Source organism: Mesoplodon mirus, assembly GCF_964341445.2.
Source record: "Mesoplodon mirus genome assembly, chromosome: 4".
In the NCBI taxonomy this organism is placed as follows: domain Eukaryota; kingdom Metazoa; phylum Chordata; class Mammalia; order Artiodactyla; family Ziphiidae; genus Mesoplodon; species Mesoplodon mirus.
In genome coordinates this window covers 57,945,044-57,956,136 of record NC_138979.1, presented here as the reverse complement: position 1 = coordinate 57,956,136, position 11,093 = coordinate 57,945,044, and the positions used below count along the sequence as shown (strand labels likewise).

Sequence of the window (11,093 nt, the reverse complement as noted above, 5' to 3'; positions counted from 1 at the left end):
AGCCCAAGAATCGGGTGCCCTGTGGAAACTGAGGCCGAAGGGGGAGGCCCGTGGGGAGGTTAGGCCTCGGCAACCGCGGCCGTCTCCCCCGGATTCCAGCGGCCGGCGTATCTCACCTTCCTCCTTGGGCTCCTCGACGTCCGCAAACCCGCTGGGACTAAAATGGACGGAACGTCAAAACCCGCCAGGGCTCCCTCCGTTCAGCTAGCGGCGAGGCAGGCGGGAGCGCATCTGCGCACAAGCTGCGAGTCCCCCGCGTCCTTTCCAGGCCTGCCGGGCCCAGGCCCACCACTCTTACCTCGGCCCCGCCCCGCCCCGCCCCAGAGTTCCAGGGCCTGGCGGACAGTACCCGCGCCTCCTGGCAGTTCTGGTTGAACCTGGGATTCCCGGCAGGGCCCGATTCGGTCTCTGAGCGCCCCGGAGGTGGCTTCTCCGGTGGGGCACGCGTGAAAATGGGCACGAGTAAACTCTCGGCCCCTGCGAGCGCTGGAGGGAAGAGTCAGAGACCTTGCAGTAGTTCTCATTCTCTGCCGAGGCCCAAGGGAGGGTCCTAAACGTGGGGCGGGGGTGGCCTGTGGGGCAAGCTGGGGGTGCCTAAAGGACTGGTGGAGAGATCGGGATGCTCGCTGCTGCCCACCTGAGCAAATGCGGGTCTCAGCCCGGGCGCCCCAGAACCCGCGCTGTGGTCCCCACGCACCACCTGTTGCGCCCGTCTCCCTCGCCCCTCCCCCTGCCGCCCTCCCACCTCCACAGCCCCGGGAAGTAACAGATATTTTTTTTTATTAAAAACAAAACAAAAGTCACGGATACAGCGTGGTCTCCCCAGTCAGGCTCAAGGTGGTCTCCCTCTCGTCGTGAGTCAGTTGCAGTTGTCGCCCTTTTTAAAGTGCTGTTACATGAAGAGGTTACAACAAAAAAATAGACAAAGCAAAACCCAAGAGGGAATGCAAAACGGGACCGGAAGTAGGTCCAGGAGAAGGAAGCAAATAACTTACAGCATAAATAAGTTAAAGTGAACCCAATACTGAACCGAGAGACTCACAGTACATTTATATCCATTGCACATAGCCACTTTGTCATTAGGAACAAGACTTTCAGAAGTGGACGGGACGGGGAGCGCGGGGCCAGCGAAGTTCCTACATTGTATTCACAGTTGGGGTTCCGAGGCTGTACCGGGGGGAGAGGCCCCCTCCCCTTTCTTACCCCCTTCGGTCCAGTTAACCCCATGAGGTCCGATGCCCAGGAGTTCAACCATGGAGCGAGGTGGTATTTACAGTTGGAAACGGAGACGGGGTCCTGGGCGGGGGCGCCCGGGAGGGGGCGGGCAAGGCCGAGGCGCCCGGGAGGAGAGCGGGCGGACGGGAGGCTGTATTTACATCGGTCCAGTCCGAATGGCTTGTATCTCGCCTTAGGCCGCCGCGGCCGCGGGTATTTACAAGAAGAGAGCAGCATGGCTTGAGGGCGCGTGGGCGCGGCCGGGCCGGCCCTAGGGCAACAGCGGGGGCTTGAAGGAGCAGTTGCCAGTGCAGTGCCGGGGCGTCAGCATCTTGCAGGAGAAGTGGTGCAGGGCGTCGTGGGCTTCTGGAGAGACAGTCGATTGGGCCATGTTGGGCGCCTCGCCAGGCCTGCGCGGTCCACGGGCTCCCTCGCTCCCCTGTCCGCCCGGGTCTCACCCACCCCCTTCTGGCTCAGGGGTTCTCAAGCGAGAGCATCAGAAGGTGAGAGGGTAGTAGAGAGATCCTGGCTATCCAGAACCACTGCTCTAGTTCAATTGGCCCATTTTACAGAAGAGGAAACTGAGGCACAGTAAGGGAGGTCGATCGGCCCCAAACCAGATTTGGACCCGGTGGCAGATTTCCCAATGCTCAGAGCTCAAGGGGCTCTTTCCCCCTATCCCACCGTTCTAGCATCATTTCTCCATTAAAATCAATTCCCAGATCCCTCTTCTCAGCTACTGATCTATGTAGACCTGGCCTTCCCCTCTCACTAGCACTGCCATTCATTCATTCATTTGTTCATTCATTCATTCACTCATTCGCCTGCACAGCCAGAGCCTGGCACCTCTCCTTCTTTCCCCAGCTCCCGCACCTTTTAATTTCTGCTGGATGGCATAGCGCGCCTTCCTCTCTTGGTCAAGTTCGTTACACAAAGTATCTGGAAGACATAGGAAGTAGCCAGTGAGGAAATGAGACCACCTTAGGGCTCGCTGGGGTCACAGCCCGGGCCTCACCCTCTTCTCAGCGCTCAGCCCCTGGTAGAAACAAGTCCCGGAGACTGAGGGAGGGGGCGTCAAAGCTCCAAACTGCAGCTTGGCAGAGGGAGGAAATGGCCTGGAATGAAGCTTAAAGGCAGACGGATCTAACCAAAATTAAAGCAAACTTAGGCATTACTTCCCAGGTAATTTTACGCCTCGATTTTTAATTTAGAAACCATGGAAATTGCCGCGATAAGAAGTTCAATCACTCCATGTAATGATGCCTGCAAGCCGTTTGCTGGGCTCGCTTGCCATTCTGAGGCTAATCAGAGTATACAAAGGATATTAAATAAAAAAAATAATTGTTAAATTACCTTCAATTTAAATCCAAATGACTGAGCCAACATTGCGGCTCCTGCCAGACGAGAGGCAGTTACGGCCCGTGCACGCGCTCACCTGACTCCCGTCTTACCTCTGACAATTTGCAGCTGTTGCACCATTTCTTCTCGATAAGCCAATTCCCTCTTCATTTGATCCTGAAAATTATCTGTGCAAATTGATTAAGTGAGAGCTGTTACGCATAGCCCCCTCCTTCGGCCGCGTTTCTCCACTCCCCAGCTGCACCCCACCCCCTCCGTCTTTGGCCTAGTGGGAAACCCCGGAAAAGGAGGGTTCTGTGGCTCCAGCCTCGTGCGGAGCGGCAGCTGCTTGCACTGGGGTCCCGGGCTCAGCCCGGGGCTTGCGGGAGGAAGGCTCTGGTGATGAGGTGGGGCGGGTCTGGATGGGGTACCTTTGAGACTCTGAAATTCTCGCTCCAGCTTCTTGCGGAGCTCCATTTGCTCCAGGAGCAGTTTTTGCAATTCGTCTGTGAAGGGGCGAGAGTGGGAGGTAAAGGAAGAGGGTGGTGGGACTCAGGGGGCCCATAAGGTACCCAGGTCCTCCCCTGGCCGGTTCCCCTGAGATGAGAGTAGGGGAGGGTGGGACCGGATGGTAGAGGTCCTCAACACTCAGTTTTTCCATCTGCATCCAAAGGATTTGGGCAAGAAATTGGGGTTAGGGGATTAGGTTGCCCAGGAGAATCAAATTCAGGATAGTAGAATGCATGTTGGACTTCTAGGCCCTGGCCCCAGGCGCCAACCAGCATGGTTTCTGCTTTAAGTTGTCCCTAACTCCCTAAGCTTAGAGGTTGGCCTAGGAAGACACGGTTTACCCCTTCAATTGACAGACTTAATCCCTCCCTTCAATGATACAGACCAGGGAGACTCTGGTCAAAGCCTTGGACCTCTGCCCTGGAAAAAATACATATATTCACAACAGTTTGTTTACAATTTCAAGAGGTCCCAAGACCCCAAATTCATGCTAAGAACGCTCATTAAAAGCACCAAGGATTTTGAAGCCTGTAAAGTCTGTAACTAGGAAGAGTGGAAGACCCCCAGTGCTTCTCTCCCTCCCCACACCAATTTCCAAGCCCAACCCTGGGCTGGGTGGGGGCTGGGAGAGGCAATTGGGTGTGGAAAGCCCTGTTGGTGCCCTCAAAAGCAGTTCCAAAGGAGTGGCAGGGGGCTGCCCTGACCACGGAGCTATTGGTATCTGGTCCTCCACATGGGGAGGCTCTCTGAGAAATCCTCCCCTAGCAGGTGCTCAGAAAACACAAAAACGGGAGACAGAGAAGCAAAATGGGTTAGAAGCTCCTTTCTCTGTGCCTCGTCACACTCTTCCTTTTGCAGTGGAGCAGCAACCCCAGGACCCCATTCCACAAACAAGGTCCATCCTCACCTTATTTAGGGTGGGGTGGAGTTGGTTATGCATTAACTCCAGGGAAAAAAAGAAACCAAAAAAACCCTCTGAGACATTCCTAAAGTAAATGTGTCCTCAAAATCTTGCTATTCAGATGAGGTTGAGAGACCCAGATTGCCCTGTCTGATTGTCCACATGCATCAAGTTCTGAGGATCATTACTCATTTTTCTTTCTCACTGGGCTATTCAGACAGGCCCAGCCTTGGGGACTCTGGGGTGGCTGGTTCCCTCCCCCTGCTCACTTCACCCTTCCACTTCCCGCCCCCCACCTCGACCTCTGTGCCAGGATAATGTGTCCAGGGAATTATCCCTTTGGTTCAATGAAGACTGATTCCCCAAGAGACTTTTCTTCTCACACTCACTCCTACATGAATAACACCCCTTTACAAGAAGGGCCCATCACCCCCAAGCACAGGGTACCCCCATTTCACAGATTTAACCTCACCTCTGGCCAGGTTCTCGATATCTTTCTCCACTAGTTGAGTTCCCGTGACATCTAGGGTGAGCCCATCTTCACCTGGGATACAAGGGCAAGTAAGAGGGGTTTTGTCCTGGGAGAGGCCTTGGGAGGGGAGGGGTGAGCTTCCTGGGAACTGTGCTAAGTTGGAAACCTATTTCAGACGCTCTGCCTTTAGAGGAGACAGTTACAGGCATCCAGTACTACCCACCTTTCAAGTCATTATTTTAGGGGTACAGCCTTTATTTTAGAGAGTCACCCACTGGAAGAGAGTGGACCCAGGGAAAACAGGCTATCTTAGGGCAGGAAGTGCCCTTTGACCTGTTTTATGTGGGTGATGGTGTTCCTCATATCCTAGTAAGCCTCCTTCCCTCACGGAAGAGCCCCAAACCCAGCAAGGAGGTAAGCAACTCAGGAAACCTGGCCTGAACCTTGCCCACACTATTTAAATATTTATGTGCCAGCCGCGAGAGAGGACCGGCAGCCCCTTAGGCTTGCCGCTGGAGCAGGTGGAAACCTGGGCGACCTGGGGCCCAGCTCCCGGGTGGGGGTGGAGTGCGAAGGTCCTAGGGCTCACCTCTGTCTGTATTTGCGGGACTTGGCTGGGAGATACTCCTTTGGTCTGGATAGGATTTCCTTGTTTCCAAATCGTCTGCAGTCGAGTGATTGTCTTCCTTATCTGGCTCTTAAAGGCAATAAACCGAGTTTCAAGGAGAAGCAAAGAAACCGTGACCCCGATACGGCCAGAGCTGCCGCGGTCGGGGCGCCCGAGCCCTAATTAAAAGCGTCGTGGCCGCCGCTGGTTCCCGGCTGTGCGCCTGGGCTCGCACCCTCAGGCTTTGGGCCGGGCACCCCCTCCCCCGCGCGCGATCTGCTCATCTCCGGCTCCACGCCCCCTTCCCAGCCCCTTGGAAAAGAGCAAAACGAGCAGCCGAGCCCACCAGGGACAAGCGACCTACATCGCGTGCAGATACTGGGGCACCGCGAGCGCGCGTGGCCGCCGGGTCTACCTGCGCCGAGAACGCGGCCCAGGCGGCGAACCCCAGGGTGGCGGCTGCGGGGGAGACATCTTCCCCGGCCTGGCCTGCCCGGATTTCCGAGGCCCTCAGTCCATTCTCTGAGAGCCACTGGGTCCCGCGCGCACGTGCCCCCGCGTTGGGCTGCAGCTACCACGGCACTTCAGGGGTCCCCAAGGGGGTGGCCATGCGTCCCCACCCACTCCCGGATCCGTCCTGACCACAGGGGACCTCTCGGCCAAAACACTTGCTGAATAAATGAGAGGATCTGAAAAGGACGCCAGGCGTGGTTTGTAAAAGGTTTAACCCAGTGCCTGAGGTGTACGAGAGCGGTGTCTATGCGGTGGAGAGGGCGGATGTAAGTCGTTGGGAGTCCTCGCTTAGCTTCCTTTTTCTTTCACTGTTTTTCTTTCCCTCTCCCTCTTTCTCTCATTTTCTCTGCCTCTTTCCTCCTCTCGTCTTCCCTCGCAGGCCTCCTCTGGCCCCGGCCCTCTACGCGCGGTCCCCCCATCACACTGGCCAGGGACCTCGGCAGGGGGGCTGGGGGCGTTACCGTGGGCCTCGGGGGTGCAGAGGTAGGAGGCCGCGGGCCCCAGCGCCGCCGCCGCGCTCTTCACGTGCTCTTCCCGCTCGGGCGCGTACACCTGCGGCGGCCGAGAAATGACAGGCGGTTAGGGGGGTCGTTTGGCGGCGGCTCGCAGCGGCCCAGCCCTGCGCCGCGGCCAGGAGGGAACATGAGAGGGTGACGGAGGTGCGCTCGCCCGCTGGACCCGAGCGCCCCGGGCGGCCGTGACGCACGCGCCGCAGCCTTGCGCCCTCGGAGGCCGCATCACCGTTGTGGATTCCTGGTAATTATTAGCGCCCTCGAGAAAATTACCCGAAACACAAAGCGGCTCCCTAGCCAAGGGCAGCTGAAAGCCGCCCCCACCTTCTTCGCCCGTCTCAGCGTCTTCCCTCCCGCTCGCGCCCAGTCCCCGGTATAAACGACACCTTTCGCATCCGGCTAACGATTCGTGTTTTAATGGACCGAATGGAAATGTACAGGTGTGCGCACCCACTTTCAAGTGCACACCCCCCACCCAAACCCGCGGCTCCGGCAGCCAGAGAGCCCCTCTCCCGCCCCGCACACCTTCTCGACGACAGCTTCCTGCCAACGAACCCTGCGGTTCCTAGGGCAGGAATTCGGAAAACTACGAGTTCGTGTGTTGGAAGATTCCGGGGACCCCGTACTGCGGCTTGGTGGAGAGGCATCCCTCTCCTCTGTTTACCGGCTCGTCTTCCCCGGGGCTCACATCCCCATCCGGGAGGACGTGCTACCGGCCAGGCATCTTGAGCGCTTTTCTCTGCATTTCGGTCCGTTTCCTCCAGACCCATTTTATTTCTACCTTTCTGTCTCTGTGTGACTGCCAGTCTCTGCCTGTCTCCTCCCCACTCCCATCAACAAAAACACAGCACACGCATTTTTCAGGCCTACCCGCCACCCCCCCGATCTTCCGAAACCCTCAGTCGGGGGTCCCAGCGAGCCCAGCTCCACAGAGCTCCGGAAGTTGGGCCTATCCAGAGCAGCAGGGGCCTACTGCTGGAACGCCCGCTCAGAACAAAATTCCCGTCCCCCACGCGGCCAGGGCCTGCCCCACATCCCAGAGCTGCCGAGGGGTAAGCAAAGAGGCGCCCCCAGCGGGGCGGGCGCGGGGCTCACCTTGGCCGGCGCGGGCCCCCCGAGCGGTCCGCAAGACTCTCGCAGCTCATAGCCGCCGCTTGGCGGGCTCCTCTCCGGTCTCCGCACCATGTCGTCGGCCTCCAGGTCCCCAAATGCGGACCGACTGGCTGGGGGTAGACCCGGGGGGCGCCGGGGACGAGGGCTGCCGCCGTCGGGAGAGTCTGTGGGGCCATCGGCGCCCGATGAGGTGGTAGACAGGGGCCCTGCCTGCTGGTCGCCATCAGGGCCGTCTCCTGTGCTGGGCGCGCCGGGCGCGCCGGGCTCGGTCTCGTCCGGGGCTCCCTCGTCGTCGGGGAAGCGGTTGGACTCCACGTCCACCTCGGGCTCGTCCGCAGTGTCCACGTCGGGGGAGGCGGAGTGGTAGCTGGAGCTGCCCTCGCTCAGAAAGTCCGGGCTCACGTAGCCGCCGCCGGACCCTGCGCCTGGCCCGGGCCCACGGGCTGGCCCGCCGCCGTACACGTCGCGGGCGCTACCGTAGAGTTTGGCGATGCTCTCGGCGTCCTTGACCACAGGCCGGAAGGCCGACACGTAGGAGCCTTTGCGTGCGGGCGGCGGGGGCAGCGGGGCCAGCGGGGGCGGCAGCGCCTCGTCCGCGCCCTCCTCGTCCAGCGGCCCGCGGGACAGCGCGCTGGGGCAGCGCTCCTCTGCGACCAGGCCGCCCTCCTTGGTCGGCTCGGCACCGTCCAGGGGCTCGGGGCCGCCGCCACCGGCAGCAGCCGCAGCCGCAGCCGCTGCCGCCGCTACAGCCGCCGCCACGGCTTTGGCTTGGCTTTGCGCGGCTGGATAGGGCGGCACTGGGAGGCTGCTTGCCGCCGGCCAGAACATGGGAAACGTCGGGTACACAGTGGCTGCGGCAGCCGCAGCAGCCACGGCCGCTGCGTCCTTGGCTGCTCCGGGGGGCTGGTGACCCCAGAACATTGCGCCGCCGCCCGGGCCTGCCCCCGCCCCGGGGGGCAAGTGGCCGGTTCCTGGGCCGCCCGCGCCTGCGCCAGGGCCCGCGCCCCCGCCGCTCCCGGTGCCTGGGCCGCCCTTGGGTTCGCCCGCGCCTAGCACGGGGTCGTCCTTTTTGGGGCAGAGGCCGAAGGCCGTGGGGAAACCGTAGGGATGAGGGAAAAGCGGCGGGGGCAGCTTCTGCAAGAGGCCAAAGCCCTTGCTGGGCACTGGGATCACCGGGTAGCTGCGTACGCCAGCGCCGCCACCAGGCCCTCCAGGGCCCGCGGGGCCGCCAGGTCCCGCCGCCAGACCAAGTCCCCGCTGCGCGTGAGGAGGAGGCGGCCCGGGAGGCCCGGCGGCCTCTTCTTCGCCACAGCGCAGGCTTTTGTGGGGCGGCGGGCCTGGGGCCATCTCCGCGCCGCACCCCGGGCCGCCCCCGCCGCCACCACCAGCACCACCCTTCCCCTGCCCACCCGACCCGCCATTAGCGCCGCCACCTCCTTGCAGCGAAAAAGTCCGCTTGCGAGTGCCACCATTGAACATGGCCTTGACGTCCTCCCAAGCGTGGCTCAGTTCGTCTGTGGCCGACTTGTCACTGAGTTTGAGGTGTCGGCGCCACGAGTTAAAGTTGGCTGCGTCGGGCTGCGTGTACTTGGCGTCGGGTGTGCGGTGCGAGTGGAAGATGAACTTGTTAGGCGAGAAGTACATGCTGCAGTAACCGCACTTGATACACTTGGCACGCGAGCTGTTGTAACGCGCGGGGATGAAGCTGCCACGCGAGCCCCAGGCGCACTCGTGCACCACATCGAAGGCGAAGTTCTCGGGCAGCTTGGGTGGCTTGTGCTCGCCCAGGAACGACTTGCAAAGGCGTTCGGCCTCGCGCTTGGTGATCATGCCGCAGCGGCGCGACGAGATGGGCATGGCCCCGGCCCGACGCAGAATCTCCAGCTGCACCGGTGTGCACTGCACGCACGTGATGCCCAGGGCCACGCGGCGGTTGTGGATCTCATTGTAGCTGTAGTTCTTGAGGAGGGTGTTGGAGATCTGCGCCAGGCATAGGCGCTCCTGACCGTCGATGACCAGAGACACGATAGGCACCCCGTACAGCGACGTCTCGCCCACCTGGTTGGGTTTGAGTGCGCTGGAGCCCGAGTAGGGCTGCAGCTCCTGCTTGGAGTTGGGCGAGGAGTTGCCCTCGCGCCCCGGCCCCAGCTGAGTGGTGAGAGCCTCCATGCCGCCGCTCCTGCGAAACAGAGAAAGCAGAGAGCCGATGAGCCATTTTCAGCGCCAACGCCGCTTGGGCCCGCCCAGCAGGGCGCGCCGAGTCGGGCGCGCGGGGAAACTTGGCAATGGGGAGTCCAAGCTCATTCGCCCCCTGGACGGGCGCCTTTTGTTATTCAGACGCGTGCTGGCGCTGGAACAAAAGCCCCCGGGGTTTGGAGGAGGAGTATGGGTAATTGAGACCTCAGGAATGCCCCAGTAGCTAGGAACCTGATCCTCTTTTCGGACAGGGGAGGAAGTGGGGCCCAGAGACGGAGAGTGACTTGCCCAAGGCCACACAGCAAAGCCATTGCCGAACCCAGGCTTCCTGGCGCCCAGATCCGTGCGTCTTCGGCCACCCTCGCAGGCTGCCCTACCCGTCCGGGTCCTGAAGCCCTGACGTCGGGGACAGGCCGCCCCTCTGCTCAGTCGCGCATGCACGCGGGCGGGGGCAGCGCAGGGAGCAATAGGGAGGGGGGAGGGGCGGTCACTGCCCATTTCCAGACAGCAGGGGGCGGGGCGGGGCGGGGGGTGGGGAGGGAGGTGGCAAGGAGAAGGAGGAGGGCCTAAAGGCCGTGAGGGAGGCGGGGAGAGACAGAGGCGACCGCTGTTCGTGGTGCTGAACTCGACTCTTTCCAAAGCACGCCGTGAGCGCCCAGCCCCAGGGTTGCCCCCACTGCACCCGGCTCCGCGCCAAGCCGGCTCCCCGGGATAACAGCACTGCTTTCCACAAACACGAGCTTTTCCTCTCACGCCCGGAACCTCGCGTTCGTTGAGCAGAAAGATTCCGGCTGGAAATATAAACCGTTTTCTTTCCAACCATCGGTGGGATCAGGGTCAAGCAATTCCTAACCACATTTTCTGCATTTTTAGCTGCGTTCCAGACCAAAGCTGGTTTCCCTCCGGGTCAGCATGTGGGAAGGAGAGATTCTCAAGGAAGTTCCTCAGAAGCCACTTCTCTTTTGCTTCTAGGCATCCACTCCCTAAGTCTTCCTTCTTCAGATATGCCTTTCCCACTCAGGCCAAATGCAGTCTCTCCAGGTTCTGAGCTTCCTCTTTTGGGGCGCCTTTTTTTTTTCTTTTTTTCTTTTTTTCTTTTTTTGAGTATCCTTCATGCCGGGCTGTCCTGACTCATATGGGCTGAGAAGGATCCTGGCCAGTCTCTGAAGCCACCACAGGGCTCCAGGTCAAAAGTTACTGCTGGTCCCGAGCTTTGCTCTCTGGCCGAGGCAGGGAGGCAGCCGCGTCTGCGGACATCAGCAGCGGGAAGGACCCGGGGATTGATGCTTGGGGGCCCCTAGGTGGCTGAGCCCAGCCACGTGTCCTCAGACACCGAAGGCTCCCACCCGGCCCATGGCTGCAGGGGCTCCTGCGGCCCAGGCAGCCCAACCCCGAGGGCCCCTCCCCTAAACTCGGCAGAAAAGGCAAATCCATTTTCAAAGGGGGCAGCTCTAGCAGGACAGGGCATCCGAGCTCAAAAGCTTCATCAAGGAAACTGGGATCTTCTGTCGGTCTGTCTCCCTCCCTCCCTCTCTGTTTGTCTAGGTACCCCGCATCTGTCGGTCTTATCTGTTCCTGAGCTGTCTGTCTCTCCTCGCTAGCTCCTCTTTCTCCCATCTGTCTTCATACCTTCTTCAAGTATCAAGCTATTTATCTGTTATCTGTCTGTTTCATCTTTATCTCCGTGGATCGAATTGAAACTAGTAGACCCTCCTT

General features: G+C 60.4%; 1 protein-coding gene across 2 annotated transcripts; it reads right to left on the bottom strand.

Moving 5' to 3' along the window:
• Window positions 1–1,486: 1,486 nt before the first annotated feature.
• On the bottom strand, window positions 1,487–9,688 carry SKOR1 (SKI family transcriptional corepressor 1; the record flags this gene model as incomplete). 2 transcript variants are annotated; one of them, XM_082618285.1, is made up of 9 exons in its annotated part: window positions 1,487–1,581; window positions 2,089–2,154; window positions 2,667–2,741; window positions 2,985–3,059; window positions 4,437–4,508; window positions 5,026–5,133; window positions 6,018–6,108; window positions 7,164–9,360; window positions 9,582–9,688. In XM_082618285.1, 9 exons carry the CDS (start codon window positions 9,686–9,688, stop codon window positions 1,487–1,489), a joined length of 2,886 nt encoding a protein of 961 aa, XP_082474411.1. The 2 variants fall into 2 exon arrangements, with proteins under 2 accessions (XP_082474411.1, XP_082474412.1); XM_082618286.1 differs by lacking the exon at window positions 9,582–9,688 and having other exon boundaries at window positions 1,487–1,578; window positions 7,164–9,353.
• Between the last annotated feature and the right edge of the window lie 1,405 nt (window positions 9,689–11,093).